Source organism: Cydia strobilella, chromosome 15 (genome assembly GCF_947568885.1).
Source record: "Cydia strobilella chromosome 15, ilCydStro3.1, whole genome shotgun sequence".
NCBI classification, from domain to species: Eukaryota; Metazoa; Arthropoda; class Insecta; order Lepidoptera; family Tortricidae; genus Cydia; species Cydia strobilella.
This window is the reverse complement of record NC_086055.1, coordinates 13,346,591-13,365,699: the sequence shown is the minus strand read 5'-3', so window position 1 is coordinate 13,365,699 and position 19,109 is coordinate 13,346,591. Positions and strand designations below refer to the sequence as shown.

The 19,109-nt window shown below is 37.1% G+C and overlaps 2 protein-coding genes across 2 annotated transcripts in view; both read right to left on the bottom strand.

The window, feature by feature from the left end:
* Positions 1–19,109, bottom strand: part of LOC134747569 (fasciclin-2) — a 406,372-nt gene that overhangs the window by 34,700 nt on the left and 352,563 nt on the right. The gene's annotated exons all lie outside the window — the stretch shown is intronic.
* Positions 10,904–17,496, bottom strand: LOC134747573 (zinc finger protein 660-like). The gene is made up of 6 exons (XM_063682161.1): positions 17,271–17,496; positions 15,618–16,560; positions 13,636–13,789; positions 13,241–13,387; positions 11,879–12,357; positions 10,904–11,462 (listed from the first exon to the last, which is right to left on the bottom strand). Exons 1-5 carry the CDS (start codon positions 17,412–17,414, stop codon positions 12,159–12,161), a joined length of 1,587 nt encoding a protein of 528 aa, XP_063538231.1. The 5' UTR covers positions 17,415–17,496; the 3' UTR covers positions 10,904–11,462; positions 11,879–12,158.

Here is a 19,109-nt window from a genome sequence, read left to right as displayed (position 1 = left end):
ATGTCGTGAACAAGTTGGGAAATAATTAAATTTTGCCCTTCGAGGCAAACAAAGCATGATTAAGCATTTATTATGGTACGGACAAATATACTTAAATTAGTTGAAAGTTATTTAGGGCTTGTGCCTTAGTTAGAGGAAGAGAATGTCAACAATTGTTATTTACAGTACATATGGTGCTACTTTCTCGCACTAGTGCGTAAAAGAGCACTTTTCGTGCATATGGCGAAAGTTTAAAGGGCCATATGTACTGTAAAACGTTGTATGATACACGTGCGAATAGGTAATTCGCAACTCGTGTCGATTTAAAACACTCCCTGCGGTCGTGTTTTAATTTATCGCCACTCGTTTCGAATTTCCTCTTTTCCGCACTTGTATCGTAAATAACTATTGAGCAACAAGAGAGGAAAGTTGGTTTTTCTTGCGAGTGTTTATTTTCCTCGCTACGCTCAAGATTCTAACTTAGAATCTTTCGTATTCTCGGGACTCAAAAACATGAGATGTAAAATAACTTTGCTCTCGTGTTGCACACATAATTTTTCACCTCAGTAGTAAGAACATATTAACGGTTAAAATGTATTTCGAATTACAGAGAATAATACAGAGAAACAAAAAAAACTGTAATAAAAGTATGAAGTGGCAGTTCATGGCCTTCACTAAATTAAAAAGCTACTTTGTTTCACTCAGAGGAGGAGGGAGTGACGAAAGTAGGCTTGTTCGAGCTGCTGAGGTGAAAAATTAATTAAACATTATTAGCAAGAGAAACAGATCTGTCGGTTGAAACAATGAAAATATACAATACAAACCAATGCAAAACACACAATGAGCCCATTTACTCGTAACTGAATAAGTCACTTCCGTAGAACCGTTTTAATGATACCGCTGGCTGGCTGAAACCGGCTGGATAAAAAGTTGTGAGTAATCTATTATTATTATTAGGTACCGTAAAGCGGGGTGGCTTTGAAATGGGGCGACTTTGAAATTTCTATTTTTAAAGCCAAAATTTTTTACAGTACGTGACTGTCAATATATATTAATCTAACTAGTTACACGAATAGTTTCAGTAAATAATGTATAATGGTAATTTTGTAGCCATTTTAATACTATCAAAGTAACCCCAAATTGTCCTAAAGCCACCCCGTTTTACCGGTACCTACTTAAGTACTACCTACAATAAAACAGAGCCGGAAACAAATTGTTGTTATAAGTTTAACGTGTGTATCTGTGTCTGTCTGTGGTTAATACTCCCGAATGGATGAACCGATTTGAGTGCGTTTTTATTTTTAAATAGGTTTTTGTGCTCACAAAAAAGTTATATAAGTTTCTGTAGCTAGTGTATCATTGTGAATAATAGAGGGAATAATGTTAATTCACAGTGTTTTTTTACCTTGTTTACAATGAAAGGTACTGCCTTCCTTCGCTTGTACCGGCCTTGATCTAATAACATTTTCTTCTCTATCCATTTTTTCACACGACCTTCACCCATATTAGGCGAATACGCTTTTCCCTTAATATTTTCTTCAAAAGTTTTATTATACCAACAACATTTCCTCGCCTCTTCTAGTTATACCAAAGATAAAACTCTGTAATAGATGGATACAGTCTAAGGAAAAAACTTCTCGAAAATCAAGAAAATTTGATTCTCGATCTACTCTCGTATAGATGGCGCGGGCGTTGACGGTTTCGTTTGTTATTTAACAATATTAACGCATATTAGTGAAAGAACATGGGTCAAAATAATATAATATAAAAATAATTAATGCTAATTTTATATACCTATTTCATACCTAGCAAGGGCAACATCCTTTCCTAACCTCCCCCCCCACTCCCCTCACCTTCAACCGCCAGTGCAAAATAAAATCTCATCGACGGCGCGCCCAAATTCGCACTCATCTAATTAAACTCAAAAATCGAGTAAAGAAGTACTCGAAGAAGATCAGTGACGTCCCATTTAACCCTAGCCACAGAATAAGTAATAGTATTCCCTAGCTGTGCATTGTGAATCATCGAAGTGTCGTGTTTGTGCCGAAATACGAACCCAAAAATTGGAGTAGACGGTCTACGAGCTATAATAGAGGTTAGTCCCTGTCCCTGGCCCTCCACCGTCCATTCATCACAATGAACAGCTGAAGCAAATCAATACTTCATCGGACAAACTTTACTCAGGTTTAATGAAAAGAAAATGCTTTCAACGGGATTGGATTTACGAAGAAACTGCCACGGCCTTGAGCCGATGACCGGAAAAGTTAAGGTACCATTCGGATTAAGACTGCACCAGCACTACTGCTGCTGTATTGCAGCGCGACATTACTGCAAATGTCAAAAATCCGGACAGCAACCTCGATTTTGACATTTGCGGCAGTAATGCAGTCGGTAGTAATGTCGTGCTGCTGTCAAATTTCATATATTTTTTCCCCTCACTAGCTCGGGGAGTTGTCGTTTATCCTTCAATACAAGCGGGGAAAAACGCGTTTTATCCACTAGTGGGGAAAGTCATTTGACCTTGGATGGAGCGTGTTTAAGTAGCTTGACAAATAACAAAACGTAAAACGCTCATGATAATGGTTCGTTCGATATTAATTATCATTAAATAAATGGTTTGAGAATCTAATAAAAAATACCAAATTTAGCTCTATTTAATGATTTTAAGTCATAAACCTTAAAATTCCATAAGAAACGATTGTTTTTTTATAATGATGTTAAATATAATTCTGAACGCACAAGTTGAGTCGATGCAATTTCAAAACGCATCGTTGACATTTCGTACATTAGAAATGTCAACACTGTCAACAATTTTTTTACTTAAAACCTTTTCTCACCGACTCGCGTAAAAATACATAACTTCCAGAGTTTTCTGTTATAATATCGTAAAGTAATGAGTGATTCCAGTGATGAAGATGATCTAACGCCTGTGGATGTCGCACTTTCCTCGCTATAGTGAGGTGAAAAGTTTTGTGTTACACACGGGCGCAAATGTATTTTACTTCTCGTGTGTTGAACCACTCGCTACGCTTAGGATTCTATTTTAGAACCACTCGCTTCGCTCGTGGTTCACCTATAGAATCCTTTCGCTTGCTCGTGTTTCAATTCTACACTCGCGGGTAAAATACAACTTTGCACCCTTGTATGACAAATAACTATTTTCTGATTATGACATCTCATGTCTCATGTCAACGACGGATTGTAAAGATCAAGGGCCTGACCTCTTTGATAGAGAAAGATATATAGTTTTATTGCGATTCCTATAAGAGGAAAAAGAAAATAGTGCCATGCTTTGTCCTTATCACCGACCGATTTTTTTTCATGGTCGGGTTATGGCAGCATAGGTAGGAGGCGATGGCGAAATACCGAAATTTATAAGAGTGAAAGAGAAAAAGGATTATGCTGCCATACATTAACCTGTCAATACTTCATGTATGTCTTTCTCTTACCCCTGGTCGCTCGGTTTCATGTCTATAACTACTATACTATGTCTATGGTAAAGATGAATCGTACCATGAGTGAACCTCCTTTTTCTTCACGAGTTTCACGACCGAGGATTTTATTTCTCCAACCTACCCTAATTAGGGTAATAATGGTGAGAATTAATTAATTTGAGCGGGTCGTCGTCAAGAGAACGCTGGAACAATGAGTGGCTTAAGCTTCCCTTTCTGACATGAAGTCACGAAGATAGCTTTTAACTATGATCAGACTAATTCAAACTTACATTGTGATATTAAAATGACATCACAATGAGATACAATTTTTTTAACCATCAGACATTTCTCTATCTCAAACATACCTCTATGTACCTAATCAAATATTATATAATCTCGGACCGCGCATATTATTCAAGACAAAAGTATATTGTAAAACTTCAGCTTATATAACTTTAGCTTCAGCTTGTTTGTTGCCTAAATAAATAAAAATAAAAAATAAATATATATCGTTAGTATTGTCTTCGGTTACCGCGATAGTTACTCATGAAATAAAACTATGAAAACGGATTATATCGCATATATTGAATTTATAATACATCCCGACGTTTCGAACTCTTTACAGCGTTCGTGTTCGTGGTCACCCGTTAACGCGATATACGCGATATAATCCGTTTTCATAGTTTTATTTCATATATATCGTTACTTTCCGAAACGCCTGTTAATACAAATGGAACTCTATTTTCAAGCGTTTATAAAACGTCCCCCAGGGACAAAAATAAGCAAGTCACGTAATGAGACTAATACATACATACATAGCACTGGTAGTGTTACAAAAGTATACATAACTTACAGTGCAACTCGTGTACGGTTGAGTTCACAAATATCTTTACAAGCTAACGTTTCGAAAATATATTTACACGACCTTATTGTCAGTGGCTATAGAGGCGTGTAAATAATAGTTATTTGCTATACAAGGGTGCAGTTGTATTTTACCCGCGAGTGTGGAATTGAAACACGAGCAAGCGAAAGGATTCTATAGTTGAACCACAAGCGAAGCGAGTGGTTCTAAAATAGAATCCTGAGCGTAGCGAGTGTTTAAACACACGAGAAGTAAAATACATTTGTACCCGTGTGTAACACAAAACTTTTCTCCTCACTATAGCGAGGAAAGTGCAACATCCACAGGCGTTAGATCATCTTCATCACTGGAATCACTCATTTTTTTTACAATAATATGATATTATAACAGAAAACTCTGGAAGTTGTGTATTTTTACGTGTCCGAGTCGGTGAGAAAATTTTTGTTGACAATGTTGACATTTCTAACGATGCGTTTTGAAATCATGCATCGACTCAACTTGTGCGTTTAGAATTACATTCAACATCATTTAAAAAAACAAATTTAAGGTTTATAACTTAAAATCATTAAATAAAGCTAAATTTGGTATTTTTTATTAAATTCTCAAATTATTTATTAATTGATAATTAATATCGAACGAACCATTATTATGAGCGTTTTAAGTTTTGTTATCTGTCAAAAGCTACTTAAACACGCTCCACCCAAGGTCAAATTACTTTCCCCACTAGTGGATAAAATGCGTTTTTCCCCGCTTGTTTTAAAGGATAAAAGACGGCTTTCCGAGCTAGTGAGGGGAAAATATATTTGTGACCTCGACTATTCACGACATACTACCTACTTATACAGCTAAATCATCATTTACACGACCATTTCGGGCCTTTACGCCGTCAGCGTTCATTTAATCGGAATATCTTCACCTCCCTCCCCACCCCTATCCCGACTATCCCCTATTGATGGGATCCCTCCCTTGTAATGAATTCGGTTCAGATGGAATTGTGTAGGTTTATATTGATAGAATTATCTCGGTAAGCTGTCTTGGGTACAAGTATAGTTTTCGAGTTTAAATTAGCATGAATTAAACCGACAAAAGATTAACATTAAAACACTTAAATTAATTTCGAATTTATTGTTATTATATTCAACTATTTGTCGAATAAGAGTTTTTTATTTGAAGTTGAATCAGTCAGATGGGCACAGAAATGAGGGCAGTAAGTGCAGTCCGTTCGACACACATTTTGAAATAGACCGGAGAGAAACGCTCCAGGATCTATGTACTTACCTATTTAAGATAAAGCGTAAAAATGTATGGTATTCGCAATAAGTACACATATATCTATCTATTCTAAGTCCAGTTTTATGTGCGAAGAAGCTATGATATGCTGCTTATTTTATGTCTCACCTTCCGTGTTTCCTATCAATTAAGCGATCAAGTCACGCACGCCCCGAAAAGCAACATAAAAAAAAGAAAACGGAGCCCCTTAAAATAAATCTGTCAAATCGTTGTGTAAAAGTCGTACTTATACGTAATTACGGCGTGAAGTAAAGGGGGCGGCACAGTGGTTTGTATATTGGCGCGAAGTACTTAGTAGGTAGGTAGTGCTAAGTTTAAGTTACCGTTTTAGGCCACAAGGTAATGGACCTCCTAGGTACCTATTCATTTTCATTCTACCAACATAAAAAAAACTCTTTCCCAATTTCCCAAAAAATACTTCCATGCATGAACCAGTGGCTCTGAAGTTCTGAACTAAATCAATGATTTTTACTCGTAATACGGTGCATAATGTATTGGCTGGGGCCAATTTATCGAACCATAATAGTCTAATATGATTAGTGTGTTGTCATGGCAACCCATACGATTTGACAGTTCGTGGCATGGAGACTATATAAAGGAGCCAAATCTCTGTGTATGAAAAGTGTCCATCAAAAAACAGTAATTAGGCGGCGCCACCATACACCGAAATACTACCAAAAACAACCTACGTAATATGGTCGGGTTATTTGTTGCCTTATATGGTTCATGTTATACTCATGTCCCAGAGCCTAACTAGCGCCACCGGAGAGATTAGGAACTATTATTTAAAGCTGAAAGCGGTCACTTTTGCAACAATTCTGCACTAAGAGATTGGCATCCTTTCTATACCATCCATAGTTCGTGGAATAAGAATATTAAGGGGGCCACTGACTATCAGTCCGCCGGACGATATCGGCCTTCTTCTTCTTTTAAAATTATGGCTTCAGCCCAGTGGGACTATTTCGCCAGTATCAAGGTATTGAGAGGTTTACAAACGACAAAAATTGTACGGTTGTACAAGACAGTGTACGGTGATTTGTTAGCTCTTGTAAATCGATAGCTAGTCTTTACAAGAAGCACGTGGACTACCGGCCGTTGACTCCAAGATGGTGGTTAAACGCGCTTCAAAATTAATTCTCCATTCACTGCACACTACCACATTAGTTTACTGTATAATAAGCTATCGATATTACACTTTAAACAATATTAATAAGCAAAAAACAAAGTAATTAATCACGATGCTAACTATCAAGATGGCGCTCGAACCGGAAGTCCCCGATATCGGCCTGTCAGTTAGAACAAAAATTTGACAGTTCCGAACAACTGACAGGCCGATATCGTCCGGCGAACTGATAGTCAGTGGGCCCCTTTAGTCTAATACCGTTTGAGAAATGGGCCCCTGGTATCACAATAAGTAAAAATCGATTAAGTAAACGTCATAAGTAATTACACAGAAGTTACACCCTCATTTTGTTTGTTTAGAGCATTTTTTTGCTCTATCGAGCACAATCGTGGCTTGAACTAACGATTTTTTTTTATTTGCCAAGAAAAGGGTAATTTAATATTTTCGCCAAGATACTTTATGTAAGGTCTTAATAAGATCATGTTATAAAGTTTGAACAAGGCTGAGGATTGAATGAGAAAAAAATATAAATAAGGGCAAGTAAAAAAGAGGATCACTATAGCTTACACTACACACGTTCCATTTTCCAATTTCTTTAAAAATAATTATTCTGAAGTTTATTGTAGACCGACGCGCGCTTGACCGATTTTCGTTAATTATATAGGTCTACCATTTAACTCAGATAGTTGGTGGAAGTTACCTAAATACTAACTATACTGTATGGGTAACTACGGTGAGGTTTGGCCCCATAACCATGGGAGTGATTTGTTGTTTTTTACTTAGTATTTAAAGATTTACAAACAGCTGTTACATTGAGATTTACGGTAAATAAATAAAAATGTAATAGGTACTAAAAGTATGATTAGACAAAAACAAACTACCTACCTACCTTATAGGAAAAAAAAACCACATAACTGTCTCACCAACTAAGTAATTTAAATATACATAATTAGTGTCATTAACGGGTCTAATGCGATTTAATTTCATTATGTTACCTTTTTCCGACGTTTCAGCTATGTTGCACTAGCTGTGGTCACGGAAGACTGACATCTCAGCAAAATGTCAATTGAGATATTGGTTTAGTGTTGTTTACCAATATCTCAATTGACATTTTGCTGGGACGTCAGCCTTCCGTGACTGTACTGTAGTGCAACCTAGCTGAAACGTCGGAAAAAAAGTAAAATAATAAAATATAATCGCGTTAGACCCGTTAATGACATTATGTGTACAAAACGCGAGAGTTTAAAGTGTTAATTTAAATATACATACATACATATAATCGTGGCTATTTCCCGGAGGGGTAGGCAGAGACCACGGATTTCCACTTGCTACGATCCTGACATACCTCTTTCGCTTCCTTCACTTTCATAACATTCCTCATACACGCTCGCCGGTTTAGGGTGCTCTTGACCTGGCCTTTCTTCAGGATTTCCCCGATCTGATCAGAGAAAGTCCGCCGAGGTCTGCCCCTTCCAACTCCCGTTTCTACCTCTCCCTTATACACTCTCTTTGTTAGCCTTCTTTCACTCATTCTTTCCACGTGTCCAAACCATCTCAACATACCTTTCTCAATTTTTGTCACTACATCTTCGCTCAGTCCACACTTTTCCCTTATAAATATTTTATCTTATCAATATTTAAATATACATCTATAATAAGCGACACAATTCGATAAACATATTATTAATCTACTTATTAGGTACCTCCGTAGGTACTCCTATCTTAATTACAATCACCAATAATGAGCTTCATCAATACTGCTTAATATCAGAACTAAAAGGTTCCTTATTACATGAGTATCTTAAAGCTTCAAGCTGTATTAAATCAAATAACATTGATACAAATGGAGATTTGTATAAAAACCTAAAGCACGGACTTTAACGCTCTAGTAGCGTAAGTAGATGGTAGTAATAGGTAGTATAGTAGTAGTAATAATAGTAGAAATGGTAGGAACACTCACCGCGTGCGGCTGGGCGGGCGCTCGGCTGCGGACTGATAAGAGGGCGGCTTGGAGGCCCGCCCGCCCTGCATAGAATATTCGAACAGATACGTAAGGCAATTCTTATTAGAGTCAGCCTAAAAATCAATGTGTTATTTTTATTTACCTTAGGTAGTCATATTAATCTTTATAGTCGCGTTTTAGCGATAAGATCGCCTGTAGTTTACCTCTACTTGTGTTTCTGTTTTCTTTTATTGAGCTGTGCAATAAAGAGTAGTTGTATTGTATTAATGTAATTACGAGCAAAATTCTAACTTTAAAAATCTTAACCTAATTTGATTCAATACGAGGGATGCATTTCCAGCAAATGCCAAATCAAGTTGGGATTTTTAAAGTGAAAAGGCATTCTAGTTGAAGGATTGTAATTCTTAAGACGATTTGGATCTTTAATTAGGATTTGACTCTTGCTTATTCAAAAAGATGTCAATTTGACGGACATTATTAAGCAAAAATAAACGAATACTAAAATAGGAAATTCACTAAAATAGGTTTAAGGCGCAATTTCGCCGCTCATAAAAAGGACAGGATATGACATGGGACATGGCTCTCATAAGGCTACTTTTTTTGCGCTAAATTGAAAAATTGTCTTACCGTCTTATTGTCGTTTGGTATCTACGTTACCAAACTATCACCCGACTAAAAGCTTTATTTTGATCTGATTCTTGAACATCTCTGAACTTAAACAGCCGACTGTATGTCGCTTCTGCCACAGCATTCCTATATTCTCTGCCCTTCTCGGCTTAGACGAGATCCTCGCCTCCGTCCTCTGTCCCATTATTGTCCGCCTGCTGAGCTCTTTTGTACAGTACTTCCCTTATACCGTATCTATTGCGTACCTACTAGGTTTATAATCCTAAAGACTATTGCAAACAAACTAGCATAGGCCATATAACATATGTTAGAATGAAAATGTGTATTATTTGAAGGATGGCTATAACTATGGATGCTTTCTACCGCACAAAACTCCTTGAACACTGCTTTCATCGTCACACCGTTTAACCTAAATGGTTACGCACTGTGAGGTTTAAAAGAAGTTTCCTTTCGCGAAACGCTCCGGCTGTGGAACGGACTCTCTGTCGAGGTTTTCTTCTAGAGACTTTGTACCTATAGGTTTCTCAAAGAGTATACAAGTTCTTAAAATGTCGGCAAGGTTTATGTGACACCGCCGGAATTAAACGTTAAGACGTTAGTTGGGTACGGTAACGGTAACACTTGAAACACTATGAAAGTCAGTCAGAAGTCAGCAGGAGACCAGAATGTCATCTAGAAGGAAAGACATACAAAACAAGATAGTGCCAAGACTAAATATTATGAAACACGCGGCTTGTTATCAGAGCGTCTTATTGCTCAATAGTCTGCCATTACAATATAAAACTATTACCAACCATCGCGTTTTCAGTGCAAGACTAAAGGAGTTTCTTTTAGAAAAATGATATTATTCTGTAATAGATTTCATAAATGATAAAAATAATTAGCTAATTATGTATTTTTTTTTCTTGTATTATAACTGCCTGTATGACTTAAATGATCTCATTAATCTAGACATGTAAGAATTATTAATAATTTTAACTACATATAAAACTCCCGTGAGACTCAAACATATTAAATTGGATCGAAACATGTCGAGCTATTCGACTTAATAATACGTGAGTGACCCGTTTTAAAATAATTTAATATGATTATAATTATTAATAATACCTAAATTTTATGACATTATTTTTTATTGTAAATTTTATGAGTCATATTTTTTATTGTATTTTTTTTTATATTTAATGTTAATTAAGATTGTAAAATATAATGACATTTAAATACAATTTAGGTATATTACGTTAGTGAACAAATAAATAAATGAAATGTCACTTCATTTATTGAATAAATATTTTTTTTGGCCACTACCAAGTCACTATTGGAACTTGATCTCGTTTACGACACACAAAACTTACAATTTTTTTTTGCAGAAACTGTTTTCGATTTATGAACTTGCATATCACAGGATACCAGACACTCGGCAGGTTAAAATTCAATTTATCATTATGGAGAATTCAATTTATCATTTATCACAAAGGAGAATATCGCCGCTATACTTACTCAACTTTGATGACAAAAACACCCGTATTCCGAATGAAAGAAAAGCGACATTTCCATCAAATGATTGTTGCAGATATGAGGTTGAGTAAGTATAGCGACGATATCTTACAAAAATTAAACGATCATAATGAAGGTTAACGAGTTTTATTACTAGTTTTGTGTAAACTATATAAACTTATAATTATTTTAACTTAACTCTTATTTCTTTAGCAACAATCTTAAATGTGTACCAGGGTATTTAGGTACATAGCAGTCGTGGCTCACTCCGCGATTTCGTCGCGTCGCTACAAGTACATGCGGCCCCGCGCGGCGCACACCAATTTTGGTGTCTAGCCATAGTAATTGCCACGCACCGCTACGGAACGGACGCCTGCTAGCGCTTGCGCTACCTTGCGGTCATATCTGTAGTAATAGACGCGTTTTATTTGAGAGTGAACCTTCTGTACCTAGGACTATTATTTATTGTGTCCATAGGAAAAATTTGACCGTTTAAGACGTCAACTGACGCGCGCGGCTGTGCAGCCCAATGTCAACCTTCCAGCATTAGGGCAAGGTTCATGAAAACGCGGCACACGACACGCACCATTCAAAGGGTTTAAACAATTTGAACTTTAGAAGGCCAAAATAAAATAAGGACATCTTTACTATTTCGCTTCTTGACAACCATTGGCACTATACAAAATGTCTCTTGTCTGTTGGCTCTTTGAAAAGCGAGCTTTTGCGTATCCAGGCATAATTTAGCATGCAGAAAACGACTGAGGTGCTGTGAGGTCGCATGTAGCAACAAGTACAGCAGCCAATAAGTTTGTTGCTCGTCTAGCGCCACCCAGGGGACACGTGTAGGGCGTATGTGGCAATCTCCTACGGACGTGAGCAACGGTCAATCCCCCTATCCATCCAGAGTGCGATTGCGGGGCTCCTGTGCAGGACATCGAGCACATCATTCAGTACTGCCCACTTAGCAAATACGACGGAAACCCTGCAGACTTGTTTACCCTCGACAGTGACGTAATCCAATGGATACAGAACCTTAGAATATCCTTATAAACGACTGAACAATTATGCCATACAAATAAAAAACATAAAAACTATACAAAATGAACACACATTTAAATAGTGACAGTTCGATTTTTTAAAGGATTTTGAATCACAAATGATTTTGTATAGTGCTTCTATGGTTCCCAAAGAGCGATTTCACAATTGCTATTTTAAGCAGAAAAATATATAATAAAAGTAATGGATGACGTATTTGTTAAATCTCTTTTTTATAAAAAAAATCTCCTATTAAAAGAAATCTTTAGAAAAATCTTGTTTGTATAGGAAACATACTGTATAATTTTTTGAGGAATGCTTTCAATGATCACTTGAACCCATTGTATCGTTTTAAATATCTTTAGTAACAAAATCATCACATTTCCCTCCCACGTCATTCATCTCTCGAATTTCCCTCGTGTAGTCTTGGACAGGCTTTTCCTTCGACTCTAAGTTGCCAACCACAGATGCTAGTTGTGTCGCGAAGTGTTGCGAGATGTGATTCTGGAGTTCAGCCTTTAGACGGAAACTTTCTGGACATTGCGCACACCTGGGAACAAAATTAAATATTCTATAAGAATGGGACTCTATTCTAACGTACGTCACACAAGAATTATCATGGATAAGGAAAGATCCCGTAAACATAGAAAACACTAACTTGTACCTAAAACATATCGTGATAAGTCTGCCTGTGTTTGGTAAGAAGTTACTCTGCGTAAGCGTGCGTGCACACAGTTCGCAGTCGTATGATTTCTCCCCACTGTGTATATTCTGTAGTATTGCTTGAGGTGGTCTTAGTGAATGGTTTAGAATAATAACCTAGTGGTTTAGATGAGACTGCCTGTGTTTGGCAAGGTCGTTGCTCTGTGTAAACGCGCGATCACACAGTTTGCAGCGGTATGGTTAACTTTATGTATCCTTTAGTAGCGCTTCAGGTGGTTGTTGTGAACTTGGATTGAGAATACTAACTTTTAAAGTATGTTGCCGAGATTAGTCCGCCTGTGTTTGTTAGTCGTTACTCTGCGTAAACGCGCGTTTGCATAATTTGCAGTGGTATGGTTTCTCCCCACTATGTATCCTGTGCGCTTCAGGTGGTCATGAACATGGATTTAGAGTACTAACTTGTAAAGCATGTTGCAGAGATGAATACGCCTAGTTTGGCAAGGTCGTTGCTCTGTATAAATGCGCGGTCACACAGTTCGCAGCGGTATGATTTCTCCCCTTAATGTACTCTGTACTGGCGCTTCAGATAGTCTTGTAAACCTGGGTTTAAGATACTAACTTGTAAAGCATATGGCCGAGATGAATCCACCTGTGTTTGGTAAAACAGTTACTCTAACGCGCGTTCGCACAGTTGGCAGTTGTATTATTTATCTCTATGTATCCTGTAGTACTGCTTCAGGTGGTCCTTGTGAATGGTTTATAATACTGACTTGTAGAGCATGTTGCCGAGATGAGTCCGTCTGTGTTTGGCAAGGTCGTTGCTCTGTGTAAACGCGCGATCGCACAGCTCGCAGCGGTACGGCTTCTCACCAGTGTGTATTCTGTAGTGACGCTTAAGGTGGTCCTTGCTTGTGAACCTGGGTTTAGAATGGACTTTAGTAGTTAGTATGTAGACTATACTTATGCCAAATGAGTGCCCTATTTGCATAATATTATGTAATCTGCTTTTTGCATGATTTTTTGAAGCCTATTTTTTAAGACTGTATTTTAGGATTAGTAAGAACTTCACAGAACTAAGCAAGTGACTATTCATAGTATTGTACAAATTTTTTAAACTTTACAGACTTTACTGCAGAAAAAAGTGATTATTGATTTATTTACTTACTTCATGGGACAGGCGTCGCACTGGTGTGGCTTGATGCCACGATGCCTCAACATATGTTTGGCCAATGAACTGCGCTTGGTAAAGGACCCTCCACACTGCTCGCAAGTGTACGCCCGTTCACCGGAATGTGTGGTGCCGTGGGACTTTAGTTCACCTAGAATTATGTGGATTAATTAATAAACTAAGTGTAGAAGTTGTTGTATACTAGTGATGTCCAATGGCCTGCCAGTTTCAGCCCGTAAAAAGTTTTATACAGACCCACGAAATGTTATTGTAGTTCTGGCTGTGGCCTTTTTTGGAGACCTCTGTTGTAAAGCATAGACTAATAATAACTGTGCTTGTAACCAAAATACTGCTTATTTTCGTAGTCGACATCAAGCCTCAAGTAGTGGGTTTATCAGTACCAAAGTCAAAGTCAAAGTCAATATAATCTTTATTCAAATAGGCCTAGCAACAAGCACTTTTAAATTGTCAAGTTTTAAATATTACCTTAGTCTAAATATCAGAGCAATTTACCACCACTTGACACTAGATGTTGCGACAAACGAAAAGTGTTTTGCTCAACAATTTACAAGTAATATTATAACCGGAACTCTATTTTCAACTCCTTCCGGTATTACTGATAAATCCGTTACTTGACGCTAGATATCGACTACGAAAATAAGCAGTATTTTGGTTTCAAGCAAGTCAAGGGGATAAGCCATCTATGTATTATTAGTCTATGACTACAGGAAAAATTTAATAGGGCCACTAAAAGTGTTGTTCCAGTAAGGTATTAAGATTAACATAGTTTATTTTGCTCGGGGCAAGACTAACAGTATGAGGGAGCCCTTGCACATGCCTAAGTACCAAGCAGTAATTAAGGCACAGTCTGGCGAGCCAGAAACAAAACATGTCACAGACAAAATAGACTATTCTGTAGTAAAGACAAGGTCAGGCACTGGCGCTGGGGCATTCTCAGAGGATCTAAATATACACATCTCGACACCACTTGGTACTCATAACACAGTCTTCTAGGCAGAATGTATGGGCATCATAGTGGCAGCACACGCAATCGTCTCAAGGAAAGTACTGGACTACCCCATCCGCATACTCTCCGATAGTCGGTCAGTACTACAAGCCCTGCAAAGTTATACTTTGACCTCAGGGCTAATCTACGAATGCCACAAAGCTCTGTCAGAGGTATGTACCACCAATAGCGTAACTCTGCAGTGGATTAAAAGACACAGCAACTCGCGAGGTAACGATGCAGCCGACATATTAGCAAGAGGAGGCTCGGAACTGAAGGTGGCAGGACCGGAGCCAATCCTACCTCTGCCATATGCCTGGCTCCGGAACATGCTGCGACACAACAACAAGGTAAAACAACAACAGTACTGGACTAACCTAGGTACTGGCAGACAGGCGAAGGAAGCCCTCCCGACGATCAACCCAGGTCTGTCACGGAGGCTGCGACTGCTGAAGAGGCCACAGCTCCGGCTACTAACTGGAGCCATAACTGGCCACGCCCCACTAAACAAGCACTTACTAACCATGCGTGTTACAGATAGCCCCCTTTGCAGGGCATGCATGGAGGCAGAAGAGACAGCCGCCCACGTAGTCCTCGTATGTCCAGGGGTGGCAGAATACCGGGCACAATACCTCGGTTCGCCGGGGTCTCTCCCAGAAGTCGTCGGCAACATCAAGGGTCTGCTAGGCTTCCTGGAAGAGTTGGGTTGGCAAGAGTAGTGCCGTCAACCCATCACGCAAAATAGGCGCAATATATGACGTCGAGTTGCGGAAACCAAGCCCGCAAAAACCTATAACCTATAGTATTTGGAAAATTGTCTTCAAAATTCATAATGCCATTTAAAATCCAGCCTTGATCACTGGATGCCTTTAGTCACTTTTTCCTTGAGTTTATGAAATTTGTTCTAATATAAATTAAAAAAAATACATATTTGATTTTTATTTTATTATAAAGAATCATTCAATTGTCTTACCTTTGCTGACAAATCGTTTGGGACACAAACTGCAAGCAAACAGCTTCAAACCTATATGCCTCTTTGTGTGTTCATTTAGATTGGTATTAGAGTCAAATTTCTTTCCACAGAATGGACACAAATATGACTTCTCTTTGGTATGTATTTTTACATGTGTATTCAGTGTTGATAAATGTGAAAATGCCTTAGAACAGAATGGACAAACATGACTCTTCACACCCGCATGCTTGTTCTCATGTTCCTTATAAATAATTTCTGAAGTAAATGTCCTCGGACAAATAGAACACTTGTAAGGCCTATTCATCTCATGGATAAGCTCATGTCTTTTCAAGTGACTCATTTTCTTAAATACTTTCTGGCATACCACACAACTAAGTATACGGGCTTTGTTACTATGTTTACGCATATGCCCGGATAATGATTGCGTGGACTTAAAACCTGCCAAGCATATATTACAGTCAAAGCTTTGGTTCTCATTTTGGTCTACAGTTTCTACTTTATTTACTTGATTGTGTTGAACTAAATGCTTTACGTACGTGGAATGGTATTTGAATGTTTCCGAGCACAAATTGCAAGTGTATGAAAAATTTTCATGTGTGCGTTCGTGTCTCTTTAGTTTTGATTTTTTTGTAAATTCTTTGTCACAAATATCACATTTATGTAATTGTTTTGTATTATGTTGTACATTTGACAATTCCTGGAATGATTCTGAAGTCATACTGCATTCATATGTTGAATCCTGAGCACATTCCTGTTCAGACTCAACTTTAATATCTAAATGTTGAGGTTCTTCAAATTTTATTTCAACTGTCTCATGTTCTATTTCTTTGGTGTGAAATTTAAAATCAACTTCTTCAGCATGTTTTTTAAACTCATAAAAGTTTATTAAAGATTTGTAACAACTATCACAAATATTCTTCGGTAATACATCTGTATAGCTTATCTGAAATAATAAAAAGCAACTAATTAAGCACAACTTTGGGAACAAATCAAATTATTTTATTAAATATTTTGATTTGTGTTTTTAAGTAGTCACACTACTATATATAAATTATAAACTGAAATAGATGTCATATATTAAAGAAAAACCAGCCAAGTGCGAGTCGGACTCGTGTTAGAAGGGTTCCGTACCATTACGCAAAAAACGGCAAAAAAATTACGTTTTTTGTATGGGAGCCCCACTTAAATATTTATTTTATTCTGCTTTTAGTATTTCTTGTTATAGTGGCAACAGAAATACATCATCTGTGAAAATTTCAACTATCTAGCTATCATGGTTCATGAGATACAGCCTGGTGACAGACGGACAGAGAGACAGACGGACGGACCCTATTACTAAGACTCCGCTCTTAGTAATAGGGTCCCGTTTTTACCCTTTGGGTACAGAACCCTAAAAACTGACGAAGCCCTGCAGAGTGGATTCGAACCGGCGTCTAGCAATCTGGGCTAATGCCTTGAACGCCGGTTCGAATCCACACTGCAGGGCTTCGTCACTTTTTTTTAAATATATGACATGTATTTCAGTTTATAACTAATTAAGTATAATTTTTTTTTAGAAAGTAGATTCAGTCAAAACCATGTTTCGTAAGTTAGTTTAAAAACTATTGTAAACTTATTAAATGTAAGTATTCAAACATGACTAAGTTTTCTTACCTTAATTGAAGTACAAGTTGTTATTATATCAGCTGGACTCACTGAGTTTTTAACAGCAAAAATATTAATCATATTAGTTGCTGAATTGGCCATGCAGGTTCGACAACATTCCGTAAAGATTGTAGTGTCCTCAATGTCCGTCATTTCAGAAGCTTATTAATCTTATGAACAGAGGAATTATTTTCATTAAAGTATCACGAAACAAAGTTTTCAGGGGAATCAAACAATAATCATCGACAATATGATGTGACACATGTAGAATGACATTATTATTTGTTTCACATTAGGGCTCTCCACACTCGTGCGCGAATCACGGCGCGAAAAAAAAAATCTTTTATTTGCACAAAATATGGTACAACAAGGTGATATTGGAAAGGTTTTCCCGTACAGTGACATATTTTGGTGGTTAAGCATGCAAATGTTATCTTAAAGCTATACGTCTTAATCTATTACATTGTTTACTTAAAACTATAATTTCTATTTAATATTACTATATTTGGAGGACCTCATTTAAAGAGTAAAACACCTGTTTTTTGAGCCAAGTGTATAGTTTGGCTTTGAATGGATTTAGAGGCAGGGGTTTGATATTTTTAGGAAGGGCATTAAATATTTTCATACATAAATAATAGCTATTTTTCATAAAAAGTTCGGAACGAAGTCTAATACAAGTTTGTTAGGATATCTTGTATTTCTATGGTAAACATCTATGGCCTTTTTAAAAAGATCTGGGTATTTTTTTACAAAAACTGCTGCCTCGAAAATGTACATGCATGGTAGTATCAAAATTTCATGTTTTTCGAATAAAGGTTTACATGAATCCCGAGTGTGGAGTCGATTTCGCTGATTAGCGAACTAGACTTGGCACCAAAGAGTAGTATAATACTTGGCACCAACTCACAGACACCAACTCCACACTATAAAGGGCCCTCCATACTCATGCGCGAATCGCGGCTTCGCGCCGTGATTCGCGCATGAGTGTGGAGGACCCTTAATAATTTGTAGAGTTGATAAAGTACGACCGTCTGTAGAACACTTAAGTAATTATTTAAGATCGTGTCGGACTGCCTTTATTTATTGGTATTGTGGTGACTAGTGGTAACCCTAATAATTTACAGATGGCAATGGTACTTTTTCTGTCAATGTCATTTCAAATGTTTCAATCAATACTGTCATTAGTGTCATTTGCGTAGCTTACCTCGTTTTGTAAAGTTCAAATCGTGTTAAGTAATCATTCGGAATATTAATAAAATATAGTAAAATACTAACGATTAAATAGTTCTTTGTAAGAATAAGGTGTTAGTTTACCCTGAGGTGTGGAAAAGTGACCATTTGGTGAGTTTTAAATAGTTTTATGATTAAATATTTGCTTATTTATTTAGCCCAGCACTGTGCACTCGCAGTCGCGTTGTTTTATTAATTTTCGTGTTCAGGTTCGTCGTGAAAACGGATCACGACTATATACTCGTTAAGTAATGAACTACAAATTAAGTTTCTAAATAAGAAATACATATTTAAACTTCTTTTTATAAGTATTTTCCGTGCTCTAAAATAAAGTAAAAATATATATATTTAAATACAATGGATAACACTAGGGCAATAAAATTTATTTGTATTTGTTGTTTATACATTTTAAATTATTTATTCGAAATGTTCATTTGTAATTATTTATATGAGGTATTTTAAAGCACCCAAATATTTACTACCGATGTATAAACTACTAATTAATTTAGTCAAAGTGACACTACTATTTGGACGCTATTCAAGGAAAAGGATCCATAGGATCCATCCTCTAAATTTTGCCATTTAAATCAATGACTTTTCTTTTTCACAGAAATTTAA

What these genes read in the sequence shown, in the direction of transcription:
- LOC134747573 (XM_063682161.1), bottom strand. Translation starts at nt 17,414, where the DNA reads ATGACGGACATTGAGGACACTACAATCTTTACGGAATGTTGTCGAACC. An exon ending in CAAACGATTTGTCAGCAAAG is followed by an intron (nt 13,790 to 15,617) that starts GTAAGACAATTG and finishes ACATAATTCTAG; the next exon opens with GTGAACTAAAGTCCCACGGC. An exon ending in TGCGACGCCTGTCCCATGAA is followed by an intron (nt 13,388 to 13,635) that starts GTAAGTAAATAA and finishes TTCTAAACCCAG; the next exon opens with GTTCACAAGCAAGGACCACC.